Source organism: Trichechus manatus, unplaced genomic scaffold, assembly GCF_000243295.1.
Source record: "Trichechus manatus latirostris isolate Lorelei unplaced genomic scaffold, TriManLat1.0 scaffold00175, whole genome shotgun sequence".
Taxonomy (NCBI): Eukaryota; Metazoa; Chordata; class Mammalia; order Sirenia; family Trichechidae; genus Trichechus; species Trichechus manatus.
The window spans coordinates 379,679-399,420 of NW_004444111.1; the positions used below are offsets into that span (position 1 = coordinate 379,679).

General features: G+C 37.3%; 1 protein-coding gene across 17 annotated transcripts in view; it reads right to left on the minus strand.

Moving 5' to 3' along the window:
- Window positions 1-19,742, minus strand: part of DTNA (dystrobrevin alpha) — a 446,516-nt gene that overhangs the window by 64,690 nt on the left and 362,084 nt on the right. For 6 of the 17 annotated variants that reach the window (XM_004386876.2, XM_004386875.1, XM_004386870.1 and 3 more), the window contains one exon: window positions 16,274-16,357. The exons of 1 other annotated variant lie outside the window; for it this stretch is intronic. In XM_004386876.2, the coding sequence (XP_004386933.1) occupies window positions 16,274-16,357 (84 nt within the window). Of the gene's footprint in view, window positions 1-6,244; window positions 6,338-6,884; window positions 6,963-14,118; window positions 14,209-14,278; window positions 14,561-16,273; window positions 16,358-19,079; window positions 19,089-19,742 lie in introns of those variants that run through there. 10 more of the 17 variants (XM_004386877.1, XM_023741169.1, XM_004386869.1 and 7 more) reach the window with 7 other exon arrangements.

A 19,742-nucleotide genomic window follows, 5' to 3' on the forward strand; every position in this document is an offset into this window, starting at 1 on the left:
AATTTCTGGCAGTTCCCTGTTGATGTACTGCTGCAATCGTTTTTGAATTATCTTCAGCAAAATTTTACTTGCATGTGATATTAATGATATTGTTCGATAATTTCCACATTCTGTTGGGTCACCTGTCTTTGCAATGGGCACAAATATGGATCTCTTCCAGTCAATTGGCCAGATAGCTGTCTTCCAAATTTCTTGGCATAGATGAATGAGCTATGAATCCATTTGTTGAAACATCTCAATTGCTATTCAGTCAGTTCCTGGAGCCTTATTTTTCACCAGTGCCTTCAGTGCAGCTTGGACTTCTTCCTTCAGTACCTTCAGTTCTTGATCATGTGCTACCTCCTGAAATGGATGAACACAGACCAATTCTTTTGGGTATAGTGACTCTGTGTATTGCTTCTTTTGATCTTTCTGCATTGTTCAATACTTTGCCCATAGAATCCTTCAAAATTGCAACTTGAGGCTTGAATTTTTTCTGCAGGTCTTTCAACTTGAGAAGTGCCAAGTGTGTTCTTCCCTTTTGGTTTTTTAACTCTATTATAATACTTTACTTTGTCTTCTCAAGCCACCCTTTGAAATCTTCTGTTCAGCTCTTTTACGTGATCATTTCTTCTGTTCTCTTTAGCTACTCTATGGTCAAGAGCAAGTTTCAGTCTCTTCTGACATCCATTTAGGTCATTTCTTCTTTTCCTGTCTTTCTAATGACCTTTTAATTTCTTCAAGTATGATGTCCTTGATGTCATCCTACAGTTCGTCTGGTCTTTGGTCATTAGTGTTCAATGCGTCAGCCCTATTCTTGAGATGGTCTCTAAATTAAGATGGTATACATACTCAATGTCATACTTTGGCTCTCATGGACTAGTTTTAATTTTTTTTCAGCTTCAACTTGAACTTGCATATGAGTAATTCATGATCTGTTCCGCAGTCAGCCCCTGGCCTCGTTCTAACTGATGATATTGAGCTTCTCCATTGTCTCTTTCTACAGAAGTAGTTGATATGATTCCTGTGTATTTCATCTAGTGAGGTTCAGGTGTATAGTTGCTGTTTATGTTGTTGAAAAAAGGTTTTTGGGATGAATAAGTCATTGGTCTTGCAAAATTCTATCATGTGATTTCCTATAGTCATTTTCCAACTAAAAATCCTTCTTCTTTGTTGCCAACTTTCACATTCCAATTACCAGTAATTATCAATGCATCTTGATTGCCTGTTTGATCAATTTCAGACTGCAGAAGTTGGTAAAAATCTTCAATTTCTTCATCTTTGGCATTAGTGATTGGTGTGTAACTTTGAGTAATAGTCGTATTAACTGGTCTTCATTGTCGGCATGTGGATACTATCCTATCATTGACAGCGCTGTACTTAAGGATAGATCTTGAAATGTTCTTTTTTACTATGAATGCGACACCATTCCTCGTCAAGTTGTCATTCCTGGCATAATAAACCATATGACTGATTCAAAATGGCCAATACCAGTTCATTTCAGTTTACTAATACCTATGACATCAATCTTTATGTGTTCCATTTCATTTTTGATGCTTTCTAATTTTCCTAGATTAATACTTTGTAAATCCCACATTTCAATTATTAATGGATGTTTGCAGCTGTTTCTTCTCATTTTGAGTTGTGCCACATCAGCAGTGAAGATCCTTAAAGCTTAACTCCATCCATGTCATTACGGTTGACTCTAATTTGAGGATGCGGCTCTTCTCCAGTTGTATTTTGGGCCCCTTCCAACCTGAGAGGCTTATCTTCTGGCACTATATTAGACAATGTTCTGCTGATATTCACAAGGTTTTCACTGGCCAATTTTTTCAGCAGTAGATCGCCAGGTCCTTCTTCCTAGTCTGTCTTAGTCTAGAAGCTCCACTGAAACCTGTCCACCATGGGTGATCCTGCTGGTGTTTGAAATACAAGTGGTATAGCTCCCAGATCATAGCAACATGCAAGCCACCATAGTACGACAAACTGACAGACCAGTGGTGGATGAGTATGTAACAATGAGTATGCATGAACAATTACAAAAATAAAGCTTTTAATCAAGAACAGCTATTAGGTTCCTGTTTGCAGAGAATGACAGGAAGGGTCAGACAAGATCAAAGAACAAGGTGGAAGAGAGATGGGATCTGGTGTTAGAAGACCTGTGTGCAAGCCCTTCCTAGCATGTGATCTTGGATAAGTCATTTAATGTCTTAGAGCTCAAGTTTTTCCTTATCAGTGAAATGGAAATAATAATATCCAACCTTATAGGGTGTGAAGAACAAGCCAAATAACGTGTGAGAGGGGACCCTGTAATTTGTGAAATGCTTTAGAAGTGTAAACTCATTCTTTACATTATGGCTGCCGTGATGAGATAAAAGTGACTGAAGACAAAATTCTTGCCATTTTGAAGCTTACAATTTAAATGAGAAGCCACAACACATGGAACTAAATACATGAAATCTTACTTATTAACGACCACCATTCCTGTTACTAGAATGTGCTCCCAAGATTTATTAAAAATGAAATGAAAACAATAAAGTAGGATCTAGGAGTCCCTAGGTGGCACAAAACTGTTAGGCACTCGGCTACTAACTGAAAGGTTGGTGGTGGTTTAAATCCAACCAGAGGCTCCCTGAAAGAAAGGCCTGGTGATCTACTTCCAAAGGGTCACAGCCATTGAAAAGCCTGTGGAGTGCAGCTCTCCTCTGAAACACATGGGGTTGCCATGAGAAGGAAATGACTTGATGACAAATGATTTTTTTTTTTTTTTAATAGTAGGATGTTTAATTTCAGAAAATAGACATGAAGAGGGCACAGTGTGGAGGAGTTATCCAGAAGTACTGTCAGCAGGCCATGTGGTTATGCAGCTTTATAAGAGCTGATGCAGCATAGTAGTGTCAAAGAGAGAAATTGATAGTAGATATCTTGCTTTGATTTTGGGGGTTTCCTCACCCATGAAGGGGCCCTGGTGGCACAGTGGTTAAGTGTTTGGCTGCTAACCAAAAGGCTGGCAGTTTGAATCCACTTGCTGCTCCCTGGAAACACTATGGGGCAGTTCTCCTCTGTCCTATAGGGTTGCTATGAGTTGGAATCGACTTCATGGCAATGAGTTTTTACCCATGAAACCAAATATTCACTTTAAAGAAATTTCTGAGCCAAATTAATCTGACATTGGCTTTTCTTTCACCCAAAGTTGCAAATCCTTTCTTTCCTGTTTGAAGGCAGGCTTACTAAATTTGAATTTCAAAGGACACGGCTGGGTGGAGGGCCAGAGACCATCTTATGACCTGATATCCATTGATCTCAGTAAAAGGGGGAGGGCAGGGTTCAAGCAATCATGTTAAGATTAACCAATCATTGATCTTCTATACTTCTCCCTCCTCTTTTCTTTATAAGTCTCATTGTATCCAGCTTCTTCGACCCATTTGCTTTTTCTGAAATCAAAATGGTCTCTCTAAAGCATATAGAATAACTGCTCAGCACAAAAGTTGTGCTCAAATTTTGTTGAATTTTGATTATTTTGAATAGCGTTTAGGAACTTGGGATCAGATAAACAATGGTTAGAATTCCTGCTCCACTGTTTAGTAGCTGTGCTACCCTGGAAGAGTCACTTAAACTCTCTAAATTGATACCTTTCCTTATCTATAAAATGGGGATGGTAGTTACTTACTCCATGAGCTTACTCTTAGGACAAGAAGAAATTATGTACATAAAGCTCTTAACAGTGCTTAGCATGTGGCAAGTGTTTTTAAAATGATAGCTATTATAATTATTACCACTATTATGTATCTCACCATAATTGAGTAAAGCAATATCGCAATAAAGGTGATGAAGGAGGTGAGAGATCACTACATTACTTCTGCAGTCCTGAGAGGTGTGAGGAATTGTTCAGATCTAATTAAACATAAAGGAAAGAGACAGAAAAATGAGAAACTGGAAAGAGAAGTTGGAATTTTTTTCAAGGACAGAAAAAAGCTAAGAGAAATATGGAGGGCAGCTATTAAAACAGAGTGAGCCTCCTTGAGCAGTCTTAAATTTTGCTTTGTTTTTAAAATACAAATCACATCCAGCTTTCATCAAGTAGATGTGGGGTGTCGCTGCTGAGGCAGTTTTACGGTCTTAAATGACCATCAAGTCAATATGATTAATCACACGTAGTAGTGAAAAAGGGCTGGTAATGACAAGCTCTGAGCTTTTCTCTTTGGTGATTTTTTTGTTACAACTTTAATTAAGAAAAGGTCAAAGAAGAGTGGTAAAAATAACTCGAGTGTGCTTCAAATTAGGGCAGGAGATGGCGTGAGATTACATCATTGCCTTCAGACGTGACTGAATCTATATCCACCATATTCTTCTTTGAAGATTACTGATACAATTTTTTGTGATTCAGTATTTAGTTTCTACTATTTCACCTACCCTATAACGTTGGGATACCAAAATCATTAGAAACAAGATTAAAGCAATCACTCTTTCCTCTTGTAGTTTTGAGAGGCTGAGGTGTGAAAGTGGAGATACTATTTGATCTAGAAGCTTGGAAAATTTGCACAAAGAGGTGAGCTTATGTCAGTTGAATAGTGCATTTTTATCTAAAGAGTAGGGTATAGTAGAGAATTAAACTAGTGTGCTGCTGGTTATATTTTAGATACAAATTAAGAAAAATATGTAACTATTAAAACAAAAATGTTCATCCGTGTATCATCTAAAATCATCTTATATGCTACTCTTGAAAAATAGTTCTAAGGCATGAGAAGCAGAAATAAGAAGAAACTTTGGAAACAGTTGAGGAGGAAAGAGTTCTAGAAACAAAGGGGTACCTGACAACACCCAGTAGTGAGGTCAATGAGCACTGAGTAATGGCTGTTACCATATGTGTTTGAGAAATTTGTTTGAGCTTTTGTGAAATGGAGTTTCTGGGTGGTGCAAATGGTTAAGGTACTCGGCTGCTAATTTAATGGCTGGAGGTTCCGTCTACCTGGAGGAGCTTTGGAGGAAAGACATGGAGGTCTACTTCCAAAAAATCAGCCATTGAAAACCCTATGGAGCACAGTTCTTCTCTGATACAGATGGGGTCTCTATGAGTCAGAATCAACTGGACGACAACTGGGTAACTGGTTTTTGTGAAACAGTGGAGGAAATGGGACCAGATACGCTGAAGGTATAAGTCAGTATAAATCACAGCCTCACTGAATAGTTATAACTGCCAAAAATCCACGAGCCCTTAGTTCAGAGAAAATTAGTGTTGTGAAGCAAAATTGAAATATTTCTAAGGAACTGTGGTTTACTAAGCATGTTTGTAAAACAGTCATCTAAACTAAATTGAAACATATGATGAATATGTGGTCTTTCCATTTACTTTCATTCAAATTGCAAATGCACATTTATTATAAAAATCAACTAACTTTAACCAATGGGATGAATCTCCTATGTCACAATAGAATAGAAAAACTTTACGAATGCCTTTATCCAAATACAAAGGACTATCTGAATTCCTAGATTTAACACACCTGAAAGTAAGCTGTGCATACTCTGGGACTTGAAAACAGATTTTATTATGATGGTCACTCAGAAATATTTGTAAGTAATAGAAGAGTTGAAAAACAATTTCTCCCATTGTTATCATTTTAACGGAGCTCTGGTGGCACTGTGGTTAAGTGTTTTGCTGTTAACCAAAAGGTCAGCAGTTTGAATCCATCAGCCCCTCTTTGGAAACGCTATGGGGTGGTTCTACTCTGCCCTATAGAGTCGCTATGAGTCAGGATCGACTCTGTGGCAATGGGTTTGGTTTGGTTATCATTGTTAAAGAAAAGGTTTCCATTTTATTATCCCATCATGTCACTGTCCTCTTTTGCATTTCTATCTTAAGTCTAAAGAAGCACTGTTTTCTAAATCAGCAGAGACACCCATGCCCTTGGAATAAAATAAATTCCTGCATCATCATTGTGCAGTAATTTGACATGATGCATGTCGCATAGAACTGACTGATGGGACCCGGAGTCTGGCGTCCACCTGAATGCTAGTATTTAGCACAGCATTTACACAACTTCTTCCTTTAGCTAAGATATAAAGATATAAACAGGGATATGAATTCATGGTACATTAACTGGAAGTATTCAAAGTAACATCACAAAAAGACTTCTTATTTGAATCAGTAAAAAAGTGCCTTAGTGACTCTTGGTATCCATTGACTTTGCCCCTTGTTGAGACTGTGTGTCACCAGATCATATTGTACCCCTCTCTAATGACAGCAAGTGGCCAAACCTGCACTAACCATGATGGGTTGTTCCGGAGCATGTTGACATACAACCCGATGAGAACATGTTCATCAGCTAGCCTGTCTGCCACATTGAGGCTGTATTGTATCCTGAAATGGGGCAGGAGGAAAGAAAGGGTGTTGTTAGGAGGGGTGGACAGAAATAGGCAGAGCAGGTAGGAGTGAGTTTGTGGTAGGAAAGGCATTTAGAAAACCAAACAAGTAAAGGAAGAGCAATAAGTGATGTTATATGAAAAACCCAAGCAAAACCCAAGCAATGAAGTTCACAATTCCATCTCACCAACTTAAAAAACAAAGCCTTCCATTTAGGTTAAGTAACTTTCAAGAAAACAGATTTGAATTTTTCAAACCACTGAGGCCAAGTAATTTATCTGAACAGTAAACACAGTGGGATGCAAGCAAAGATTAAGTATCCTTTGGAAAATCAAAACTTCAGCTTAGCCGTTTGGGGGAAAAAAAAAAAAGAAATAAGGGAAAGTGAATAACAACACAGATGTGTCTACTGGAAATAACTATTTGGTGCTGTTAATTGCGTTATAACAGAACTGCTTTCAAACACAAAGCTTTTTTGGCAAAAGAAAGCTCCATTTTTAGTTTCGTTAATTCAAGGTTCTGGCACACTCTGTCTTTAACTTACCCTTTGCCCTTCAGAAAAGCTGGAGCAGCCCTAGCCAGCAGTTTGTTCTGCTCTACTTCACTGTCCTTGGGAGGAGAGCTAGTTAATAAGACGGGAAAGCCAAGAAGAGCGTAAACACGGCAATGCATTCAAGAATAGAAACTGGCAGCAGAAACTCCCAAGTCTAGATCCAAGCTCCATTTGGACAAATCTCTTATTATTTGGAAATGTTCCAGATGTTTTCAGATTTCCACAGAGTGCAACTAGGAGCAGAAATCTGGCCTGAGAACCACAACTGTAATATACAATGACAGTCACCATGAGCCCAGGTTTGACCTCTGCTATTTATTTCACAAAGCAAGCATTTACATTGCGTATGCCTAGACATAATGGAAATTCACTCACATTCATCACAGCATACTCTGTAAACAATTCAATAGTTCATTAAGTCCTGCCAGCCTTCAGGTTCCACTCAGGAAGTTTACCTGCACCAGCCTTCTTTAAATTCTCCAACTTCCTGTGTTGACTAGGGACTTGAAAATTACCTAGCTGGAGACTGCTGCAATATTAGAAGTGGTTTACTACTCCAGGCGGAAGTCACCTAACCTTGGATGTGAAGCTACAAAGAAAATTTTTAAGGAAAAAGAGAAATAAAGCTGTGAGCCTTATAAATATAAATGATATGGTGATATTTCCTTAAATTTGTGTTCTTTTTGACTATATGAATACATAGCTGGTGGATAGAGTCCTGCCATACAGCAAATCTTTATCATTTAGATTCATTATAAAGAATGTTCATTTTATTTAGTAATTTCTATGATAGTTTTAAAATTTAAAACGCAGTTTTATTGAAATAACAATAGAAATAGAAATAATAATTAAATTGTAGTCAAGCCAAATTCCCAAGATCTATTGTAATAAATAGGCGTGTTTCATTGGGAAAAAAGGTATTCATTCTTAGTATTACAATTGTATTGGTAACATGCTTAAAGAGATTGTTCCTTTGTAGGTGAATTAAGAATTTGCCCTACAACACTGTTTTACCTAAAACTATTTCTCCTATGGAGAATCCAAAAATAAACTCTGACTTCAAATACCAAGTGTTTAATTACTGAGCTTTAAATTTTGAGGTTTTACTATAACACTTCAAGAAGCTCTAAATCCATTATATGTGTGTGTATAATATATGTGTATTTAGAGATACATAAATACATATAAATTTATGAATGAGTATTCACATTAGAATTATACATATTATAATTAAAATTCTTGTTTTATAACAGGGTATGCTACAAGATTCCTTAAATAGTGAGGTCTCTGGTAAATTTAAAGTTAGATTTGATTTATGATGAAATGTCTAGCATATAGTAGGCATTCATGTTTGTTGAATGCATGACTGCTTTTCACTCAGTTCTTCAGAAATACATTTATTACACAAAGTATTGCTGTACTTAAAAAGTACAACTGCATATAAACAAAATTGACTTTAAAAAATTAGATTAATGTTGTAGGATAACTTACTTTCCAAATGAGCTTAATGATATATTTTTCAGCTTACTGATCTCCACCTTTGTTAAGACTATCAAACCTACCTATCAGAGACAAATAACCACCTTAAATCATCATAGTTGATGTTTTCTGTGATGTACCATCATCCCATCAACACAGAATCCCACCTCTGTCTCCTGGCTCATATCCCTGTATGTTCATTATCCAGTAACTACTGTCTCCCTGGTACCCAACATCTCTTCAACTCTTTTTACTAAACCCAAGATAGATGTACCTACTGCAAAATTGATTTCAGATCCCTGCAAAACCACTCAAAACATGATGTGAAATATCAGTGAATTGAAATATCAATTCTTCTCTTCAAATCAAATTACTTCCCTGCCCTGTTATGCTTCTTTGCTCCTTGAGTCCCAGAAATTGTGGTAGTATTTCCTTAAATCAAAAACCTAATAATTATTCAGGTACAATCTTTGATGCTGAATGCATAAGGAGAAAGAAAAGAACCAGTAGAGAAGAGAAACACAGGATCAGGGTGCGTTCACTACAAATTATTCTGGTGAAATCTTATGGGAGGAAATGATGTGTCAATAAAGCCCCAGAAGTCCTGCTCCCCTGCTTGGTCACTGGCACAGCTGACATCAGTATGATGCAGGAGCCGAGTCGGGGCAAGGAGCAGTTGCCCAGCTTTTCCTTTGGTGGCCTTATTCTTTTTCTTCAATTCATTGGGCCCTTGTACTCCTTCCTCTACTCCTTTTGCCCATCTCCCCTCTTCTTTTTCTCCCTTCTTTTTTCCAGGTCCCTTCTTCCCTCAAATGGATGAGCAGATGTTCTACAAATACACATCTCCTTTCCTTTAAATATAATTTTCTTTGCCAGTATTGGCTTGAGGGAATCATTGAAATTCTTTTATTTTTCCTCTACCTTCTCACCTGATTCTCTGGAAAATATAAATCTGAAAGCCTACAGACTGGGAAAACCATTTCTTGGAAAATATGGGGGTTATACTATCTGCATATAGGTTTGTGGAAATAAACAATTTATTTTGTTTTGTTACAGCTCTTAATTTCTAGCGCCAGGAGCATTTCAGACTTTTGGTATGGACTGTCCTCATAGGTTCTGGACTTCCTAGAACAATTCTCAAATTCTTCTCTTCATCACTTATTTCTGGGAACTTAAAAATATGACCACGTATAGAGGAAGCCAACTATGTGATGAAAACAAGAAACAACAAAGCAAAACAAAACAAAAACTGCCCGTTCAAAATGATATGGCTTAAGAACACAGAGGGAGGGTTGACTGTAAGGTAGGTTTCATTTAAAACTTGGGTCTTCTGCCAGAGTCTCTTGTGGTGCTCCCAAGGAGCTTGAAGAACAGAAGTTAAAAAAAAAAATTTCTTCTGAGTTATAAAGGTAGTGACAATATGTTCTTTATTATGATCTCTCCAATGTGATATGTTCTCACAACATTTTATATAATAATTTAGATTTTTAAACTTTCATTTTGTAGCTTAGCAGTTTGCTTGGAGAAGTTAGGTGACATTTTCAATTCATTTAGGACCTTGGGATCAGAACACAGGCACACTTGGACCTACTTCCTTCATAAGGAATGAGCACTTCCGCCATATTAGTGTGTCAGAATGCAACAATGGCTTCCCCATCACTCAAGTTCTAGCTCGTTCTACACACCCAGTCCTCAAATCAAAATGCATCCTTCCTTTTAACCTCTGAAACAGGGAACGACTTGGGGCTCCCCGTGACCATGGGTCATATATCTTTTCTAATCCGAGTCCTGAAGTGAAGCTAGGCTACCATCCCTACAATTGTATGTATATACATTTCTTTTCCTTACTGTCATTTTCTTTTCACAAGGCCCTTGCCAATTTATAGGCACATCCCTTTGCCCACATGTTATCATTAATGGGTGTGGTGACAATCATATCCTGGAGGGTATGACATGGTAAACTGCAAAAATTACATGTTCTTCTGAAAGAAAATAGATAGTAATATTCCTTTAGACCATTTTTTTTTCCCTAAAAAATTCTCTATTTTCCCAGCAATTCCTTTTTAGACATCTGGAAAACAACATATCTAAAGGGAAATGGTCTTCTTCCAAATTCTCTCTCTCTCACACACACACATACATATATACGCGCACACACACGCACACACACACACTAGGTTCTGGAAAGACAGAAAAATTTCAAAATAGTTCATATTTACTTATTAAAATTGTCCCCTTACTTTTGAAGGGTGGTAAGTGATACCAGTATTTTTGGAGTGTCCTAAGCTACCAAAATCACACAAAAAATACCTCTGGATTTTTGCTTAATCATGGTACACATTTTTAAAAGCCACTTTCACTTATGTTGGGTTACTGGATAAAGATTTTATTAGCCCTACGTAAAGTTTGTTTGTTTGCTTGTTTTTTTAAATTGAATGTGATTTAAAGCTGTGGGTGTGGTTTCCCAGAGCAACAATATTATATAAACAAATTATGTATTGTGAGATAATTCTTATCACAATGGTCAAAAGGAAAACAATATCCGAACAATGGTAATTTAACAGTATATATTTTCATTTTCATTGATTCTTAAATAACTGAATAACTTGTGTGGTGTTTGGGCTTGTGAAGAATGGCTTGTAAAATTGGATCCCAACTTAAGTAAGCATCAACTGTGAATAAAATTTGGCTTCTCACTATAATTAACACAGTTTAATAGTAAGGTTATCCAACTAATTTAAATACAGTAAGAGTCTATGAGTCACTTGTGTCAAGAGATAATTGATTTGTTGAAAAATTCTGCTTTCCCTTCCTTCTCTAGCTTTCCATATCATAGATTGGAAATATAAAGTATCACATAAACAAACAAGTATAAAAAATAGTTTCTCAGTGGGAAAGCTGTAAATAATTCAGGCTGGTGTGAAAGTTGAACCATCTTAAGCAGGTACTAGGGAAGAAATAACAAGAATTCTTAGGTCATATTTGAGTCACCACATTCAGTACTATGTTGTTCCCAAGACAGCAAAGCAGCATCAATTGTAGTTCTGCCAAGAGAGTCATTAGAAAAGTTTGCTGGGTACAGGGCACGTGCAGACAACTAAAGCAACTCTAGTAAGAGAAGAAAGGTTATCAAAGTGAAGAACAGGGTGACTGTGCTTTTAATTACGCACTCATATTTTAGTATAGGCAATTGTTAGAGTTGAGTGTGAAGATCAGTTTAATTCAAGTTTGAAAAAATCTAGCACATTAGTGGAGCTCTGGTACAACATGGGGTAAAGAATTATCTGCAGATAATTTCGCACAACATGACCAGAAAATGTGAAACATAGATGAAAGCGTGAGGAAATCTTCAAGGTGATGTCAGATGTCAATTTATAAATTTATACCTATTTTTATGACCGAAAAGGGATGGGCTTTAATTTTAGAAAAAATTAGCCGTGGAGAAAACTTTGATCTCTAACCACTTCAGATTACCACAGCACAAATGGGTAAAATTCAGTTTAAACATTTTAAGTCAGATCAGAAGCCTGGGCTGACAGGTAAAGAATCTTTGGGTAAGCAAAAGTGTTTGAAAAAACTGAAAAAGATACAGTGAGTTGAGCCTTTCCTTGGTTGAAAATCCAAGCCAGTCAACCCACTGACCAACCAGTCAATCAAAAAATAAAATAAAATAACTCACAAACACTGCTGCACTGGGAAGAATCCAGATTTGAGAAGTACTTAAGGTGGGTGGTGTGCCTTTCCCATATGCACTACAGAGCCAAATACTGTATTAATAATTAGACACTTGTTACTGTGACAAACCAGAAAAAAGCATGTTAGGGTGTGTTAACACTCCATGAATTACAAGCAATTTTCTAATATTTGGTAGAGTGATAAAATCTGACTAGATGCTATATAACAGCCAAAGTGATTCTTTTTGTGTGTGGTTACAACTTTAGTGGTTACAACTATGAAAAGACCTGTGAAACCTTGAAGTGATGTTTCTAATATTGGAGGTAAAAGCATCTAGTCATTCTGACTTTCACAGTGTCCTTATTGTGGCCAATGAAAAAGATGAGCCATAATGAAAGACACATTTCATATAGGAGAAGACTGGTCAACTTTTCTCTCCCATAAACTACGTAAGGATTTTGGCAAAATAATTAAGATTTCAAAAAGGAGGTACAATGCTAACAAAGAAAGCAGATATTAAGAACAATACTGTGAGAAGTGACGAGGAGAAAGACTCTTTTGGACCTGGATTTGTGGTCAGCCTTGCAATACAATTTGCAATAATGATATGCTATCTTTCATAAGCTTAGATAACGCAGCTGTCTTTGCACATATAGCCCTTCGAGCTCTTATTCTAGTGGTGACGGTAGATTTCCATCGATCTAGGCATTCTTTCTATAAATTTATGCATGTGTAAGAAAACAATCTATGTTCAGGGATACAGTTTATAGTCAAGAAAATGAATGAGGTAAATTGGACCATGATTTGCATCATTAAACCCACATCCTACCTAACTGCTAACTAGCGTTGAGGGTGCGTGTGTGCACAAACGTACACACATACGTGAACACAAGAAGACCTCAAAGGGCTAAGGAAGAAGGGCTTTGATTATCCCCTCTTTTAAGTTTGGAAAAAGTGAATCAAGTATATTGTTAGAAAAAGATATAAGAACACGGGATATGACAAATGGTACTGGTAACTAGAGTTATATACTCAAAAATCTGTGTGAGGCAGATTACCACAATGTCAAAAGGCTTCAATGATATACCCTAGTGCCTTTTGAAGATGAAAGTGGTACACTTGTAACGGATCCTAGGTGAGTAATGCCGGGAGTTTGTAGTGAGAGATTCTGAGGTGGAGATTTCAATTCATCCTCACTCGGCTTTGTCTTTCTAAGATCTGTCACAATGCAGATGCCTGAAAAGTCAGATAAAATATCTGTATGGCAAACCTCCCTATGTTCTCAATGCTGCCTTAACACTGACAGGCATGGGTTTGACTTGTTTAGGTTTTACCTTATTTTAAAAGACGCAGTTCTGAGTGCGGTATGAGTGAGGGCAGAGCTCTAGAGTCATATTTTTTTTTTGTTCAGTTCCAATCATAGGAACAATAGGATCTCTAACTTATGCCTACAGCTAGCATGATGGATCTCCATCCAACTTAGTGCACGGACATGGTTAAAAAATAAACAGTGGAACACCACCAGCATGATCCAGTACAGAAATTAAGTGCTGATAGCGTGAAACTGGTTTTGAAACTGCTACTTCTAGGAATCTGATTGCCCTACCTGGGGAAAAAATGGCCCAGGCCCAGTGGGACGGAAATGTATAAAACCTTGAGTCTTTAGCTCCAGTGAGATCCAGCTATGTAACATTGTCCTAGCCTTGTCCAGTTAGTGCTAATGATCGTTCCAAAGGCTCTTTAACTCAAGAGTCTTAGGAATCACCATTTGGGGTCTTGCAAACTATAAAAACAGAGACTCATCCAAACAAGAAGGTTCACACATACACATCTCATATATACTGGTGTGAGGCTATGACATCAATTGGAATGCTATAAAATAAGTGGAAAAGACAGGAAAGAGCCAAATCCAGCTCAAGTTGGAAATTCTCAAGTGAACCTCATTAAGCCCCAGAAGACATTTATCTCCCCGAAACATGCTACAAGAGGATTTTAGTGATGGAATGGAATGACTAGCAATCTAGCTATGGAACTACTACTACGATTAGTGACTCAGGGCTGGGATACTGACCGTTTGCCGTGGTCAAGCTGATTGACATACAGCTTTATAAGTGAATGCTCGTCAGCCACAGGGCTGGGTGCACTTATCCCCTCAGGTAACCTGAGGGATGCAAACAATGAGATCTCATTACAACCTCCCATGGATAGAGCAAGGCCCACTCAGAGAGGAATGACATTCAGTGTACACAGCTTTATTGAACAGCACCCTTAAAACAGAAACAAGAGGCCAGTCTCCGTGGTGATAGGAAGAACTGCAAGCTTTAAACAATGTGTTTGTGGTTCACAGGGAACATGCCAAAAGGACTGAAAATGGGAAAAAAGGGAAATGATAATATTTTGGGTTAGTGGGCACCCTGGAGGAACCAGAACAGCTCAGAGTATTATAGGGATATGTTAGGGTAGAGGAAGTCATGTTATCCATCTAGACGCATCCACCATAAGCACCGTCCAAGCTGAAATGATATAAAATGACCTTCAGTAAGGATGGGATCTATCTTGGCTTGACATTTGCAGAATGCAGAGCTCCTTCATAAAAGCACAACATCTTTCTAAACATTATGTCAGGTCTTCCCTAGACAGATGCACGGGCCCATGTGCTCACAGAACTTACAGATTTTTTTTTTTTTGAAAAGATGGTTGGTTGGATTTGCTGGTGACTCTGAAAAGGAGTGCTAATGAAAAATTACTGAGGCCTAAACTGTATTATTTCACTGTGGATGTTTTGCAGTTCAATCGCCTCCTCATTTCCGCTTGTTACAGACTTGCTTAATTCATATAACTGAAAAACCACGTACTGCCACATTCTGTTTATTCCGCTAATTACAATGATGGGGAACATCTTTATCTTAGGTTCCTGTTGATGTGCAAGTACAGGAACTCGGGGAAAAAATTAGCAGCGCTTTATGTCTCACTGTCTTCAAATTCTTACTAGAGCATACCAAGATATTACAGTGAAATCGGTACCTCAGAAACCTCTTCAGGGAAAAGACCAATTATGTTTGTTTTGTAAAGTCTGAGGCTGTACTTTTTTTTTTTCTCCCCACTGAAAGGCATTTGAAGTCTTATGTTCAGTTACTCACTCAAATTTTCGTCAGCTTTGTTTCTGCTTTCCTGTGAGCATTCTTCGGGTACTTATAAAATAATTCTCTGGTGCTTTGGTCATACTTGATGGAACGACTTAGAGCACCTCTTGACCCCCGCGTGTTTCTAATGCGTAACTCTTAAAGAAGTATCCGTTTCACCCTCTCTTTGTTCACGTGGGAGTGAATCTTGTACAAGAAGATGAGGCACATATCCATTTTCTTTTAAGTTCTTGTTATTATCTATGAAATTACTTATAAGGAAGCTACATTTCCAAGTTTGATCTTCAGTCTCTAGCCTGAGGAATCCCAGAGTTCACCAAAAAGAGGATTCTTTTATATCTGGAGCTTTAAATAATGAGATGTTTCACGATGTGTATGATAATACACCATTGTACCTCGAAATTCCAATCCCCTGTCTTAAATCAACCACTATAAGAGCTGTGAAAGTGACTTTCTCAATGAGATATAATGCATGTGTGTCAGCAGTAAAATTTAAACATATCCCATATTCTTACTGTTGATAGATTATAAGTGTCAGAAGTGACATTAATCCAAAAAGCCAACCAAACCAAAAAACCAAACCTATTGCCGTTGAGTCGAATTCCGACTCAAAGCTACCCAATAGGACAGAGCAAAATTGCCCCACAGGGTTTTCAAGGTGTAAATCTTTACAGAAGCAGACTGCTACGTCTTTCTCCTGCAGAGTAGCTGGTGGGTTCGAACTGCGGACCTTTTGGTAAGCAGCCAAGTGCTTTAACCACTGGGCCACCAGGGCTCCCTAAAAAGCCAACAGCCCTCTTCAAATTCATCCAAATGAATGAAATTGAAAACTTGTGGCAGGTACTTACAAACTATTTTCAAACAGTAATTTTTTGTTGTTATCATGGTAAATATATATGTAACCAAAACATTGGCCACTTTAACATTTTTTACATGTACAATTCAGTGACATTAATTATGTTTATCATGTTGTTCAACTGTCAACCATTATCTGTTTCCAAATTTTTACACTATTTTTCTTGCCACAGAATCAAGGCTCATTACCAAAGAGAGGACTTATTTTATAATAAGATTGGAACTTACCTCCTGGTAATAAAAGGACTTCCTGAGGAGGGAACAGAGTGGGAGAACAGGGTGTCATTCATGCTGGTTACAGGTCTGGGAGGCCTAAAACAAAGCATGGGAAACCCAAGTGAGTAAAAGCCACACACACACAAAACCTATCCTCCATCTCTCTAGGTAAGGGGCTGAAAAGATCTGAGTTCTATCTTGCCCAGAATCTAACATGAAATTTTACGTTTTCAAATGAAATTCTTTAAGTGTTTTGTTACAGATTGAATTGTGTCCACCAGTAAGATATGCTGAAGTTCTAACCTATCCCCCCTCCTCTGTGACCCTGTTTGGGAATATGGGAATATGGTCTTTGAAGATGTTATCAGTTACCATGAAGTCACACCAGAAAAGAGTGGGTCCTAATCCAATATGAGTGATGCCCTTATAAAAGAGAAGAGACACAGACACAGCGGGAAGATAGCCATGTGAAAAGGGAGGCATAGATTGAAGTGATACATTTACAAGCCAAGGAATGACAAGGATTGCCGGGAACCACCAGAAGCTAGGAAGAAGCAAGGAAGCATCTTCCCTTCCTCCCTAGAGCCTTCAGAGAGCATGGCCCTATCGACACCTTGATTTTGAACTTCTAGCCTCCAGAACTGTGAGACAATAAATTTCTGTTGTTTTAAGCCACTAAGTTTGTGGTAATTTGTTATGGCAGCCTTAGGAAACTAATACATGTTTTAAAGCCTCATTTTCCTGAGAATGCATGATCTTAGTTAAACATTGAGAGGAAGGTCTGTGGACATCACAGGAATATTTATCCATGAGCTTGGAGCACTGCTGTGTCATTTAGTCACAGCCTCGACTGGAACAAGGATTTTGAGGCAGCCTTACATGTACTGCCTTCTAAAGGGAAAATCTGTGAAAACTTGATGATTATCAGAATCTACACCCTCTTGAAAAGAGGAGAATTTCTGAGGCTTTGCAAACTTCCTTCTGTGTGCCCATCACCATTGTTCCTCTTCCAACATGACCAATCTGGAAGGAGCCTTAGCTATATCTGGAAGGCTGCAAAATCATATTGTGCTTTATCTGCTTTTTGTTCTAAGTTAAGATGCAATTAAACTCTACAAGGATTTACTAAGTTTCTGCTATCTGGGTAATCCATATGGTAGTGTATGAGGTATAAGGCATTCCATAAAGTTCACTTTTTTTTTTTTTTTTTTAACCTGATGAGAGAAAATAGCGTTCAGTATTCCTCACCACTTGGCCCTCACCACTTACTACATCAAGTCAGTCACCACCTGTCTTATTTTTCACCTCATGTTGTCACTCTTTACCTATGTCTTAGTTCTGGTAAAAAGAAAGATACAGCTAAGACTGCTATCACATCTCCAAGCAGGTTCTAGTTTTATTTTACCATGTAAGATATTCCATGGTAAGAGGGGATGGGATTTAGAATTCAGAAGATAGAGGCTACAATGGAGCAGGGCATCATACTGAGTCAGGAAATTTGGTTTTGCTATAATTCTATATTTGAGCTTGACAGTACAGATATTTTTGAAAATGAGACATTAATTACAGTAGTCTATGGAATCTATTTATCTTCACTTGATTGAAATTCAAGTTTGTAAATGGTTTAATTTTTCCTTTAGGAAACTAGGTTAGTTTGAGATTCTACAAAGAAGACATTCTGGGAAAAAGGTAGATTTTATTTATTCCAATTTATTTATGGAATGAACATGATGCTATGCAGTTTTAAAAATGTTAGTACTTTATACAAAAAATCATAGACACTTTTGCTCCCTGGTATTTGGTACTAAATTGTTTTCTAAGATTTTACAAGACACATTATTCGTTGGATGAGGTCAAAACCATTGGGGCACTATTTCATTTACTCTAAACAGGTTAGCTGAAGTTCTGAAAACTACCATAGTGTTTTGCATTACTTATCTAGGATGTGTCTTTGATACAAGCAAGTAACATGAGGCTAGTTTAAAACTAATTCTGCGTTGAGTTGAACATCTTTATTTTAAAAGAAGGATGTCAATTTTACACAAATGTCCTCTGTGAACTACGAAAAGTTAAGGGCATCTATGAAACATCTTCATTGTAGTTTTGCAGAGAATTGAAAAAAAATAATCAAAATTTACCCCACATTAGTGGTTTCCTTTTTTTTTTAACTTTCTCATCTTACTTTATCTTCAGGAAGTGAGAAAACAAGTGGAGTTAGAATGTTTTTTAACTAGCTTGGTAAATTTATTCTATTTAACCTGGTCAGTGTCTACAAAACTGAAATTGCAGCTTCACATTTAGAAGTTCATTGTGGGACCCACAATGGCTAACCATGGCACCAAATGGTGTCTTTGAGAGCAAGTGAAGTGGCTATTTCCTCAGTAACTAAATGGTAAGTTATCTTATTGAAAAATGGGTCACATTCGGAATTTTAAACATATTTGCTCTTTTGGGAAACAAAAAAGGCTCCACAAGACGGGGTAAGTCACAGGGAGGGGCCTTTTGTAAAATCTTCTTTCTGGATAAGACCCGGGGTAGCTTTGTGTCTCATAAAACAAAAAACCACTCGTTGCCATCAAGTCGATTATGACTCACGGTGACCCCATGTGTTACAGAGTAGAACTGCTCCATAGGGTTTTCGTGGCTGTAATCTTTACGGAAGCAAATTGTCAGGACTTCCTTTTGTAGCACTGCTAGTTGGGTTCGAACTGCTAACCTTTAGGTTAGTGGTTGAGTGCAAACTGCCACCCAGGGACCTTTTGTGTCTCTTAACCACTTGTAAATCTTTGTAAGTGCATGGGGATGTTGAATTACTTACCAAGTATCACTTTTGGCAGCAGAAAAAATTGAATAAAGACGGTTAATCATGTTAATGTTTATAAGCAATATAATAACTAAGAACAAACACCAAAATACTAAAACGTCATCACCTGCTTGTTTCTACCTAAGGAATAAGTAATGACTGAAGTACTTCTTTATGTATGTGTGTAAAATCCCTTGGCTATAGTAAAATAAAGATATTTTTAGTGTGTGACATGGTTAATTTTACGCAAGGGTGTGTGTATGTGTGAACGTAGTACTGTAATTTGTAAAAATTCTATTGATTCAATTGCTATTTACTATATCTAAGCCTACTTCTAAAGTGTTAATTTACCTCTATACAGTTAGACTGTGCCACACTTTTGCCATTTTTCACACTTGAAGTTGGAACTGAAGTATTATATAAGTAATTACAATATATTTTCTAATTTATTTATTAAGTATTCATCAAGCATAAGCTATATTTTTTTACTTCAATTTACTACATCTATACATTATGACTTTTTATTGCTTAAGATTGGATACAGTACCTATGAGAGGACTTTTATCCATTTTAAACACAAAACAGCAAGATGTGTGCATTTAAGAAGACTGTAATGTTCAACATTAAATTCCACATCCATGGGCTTCATAACATTATGTATATTTCAGGAATGCATAA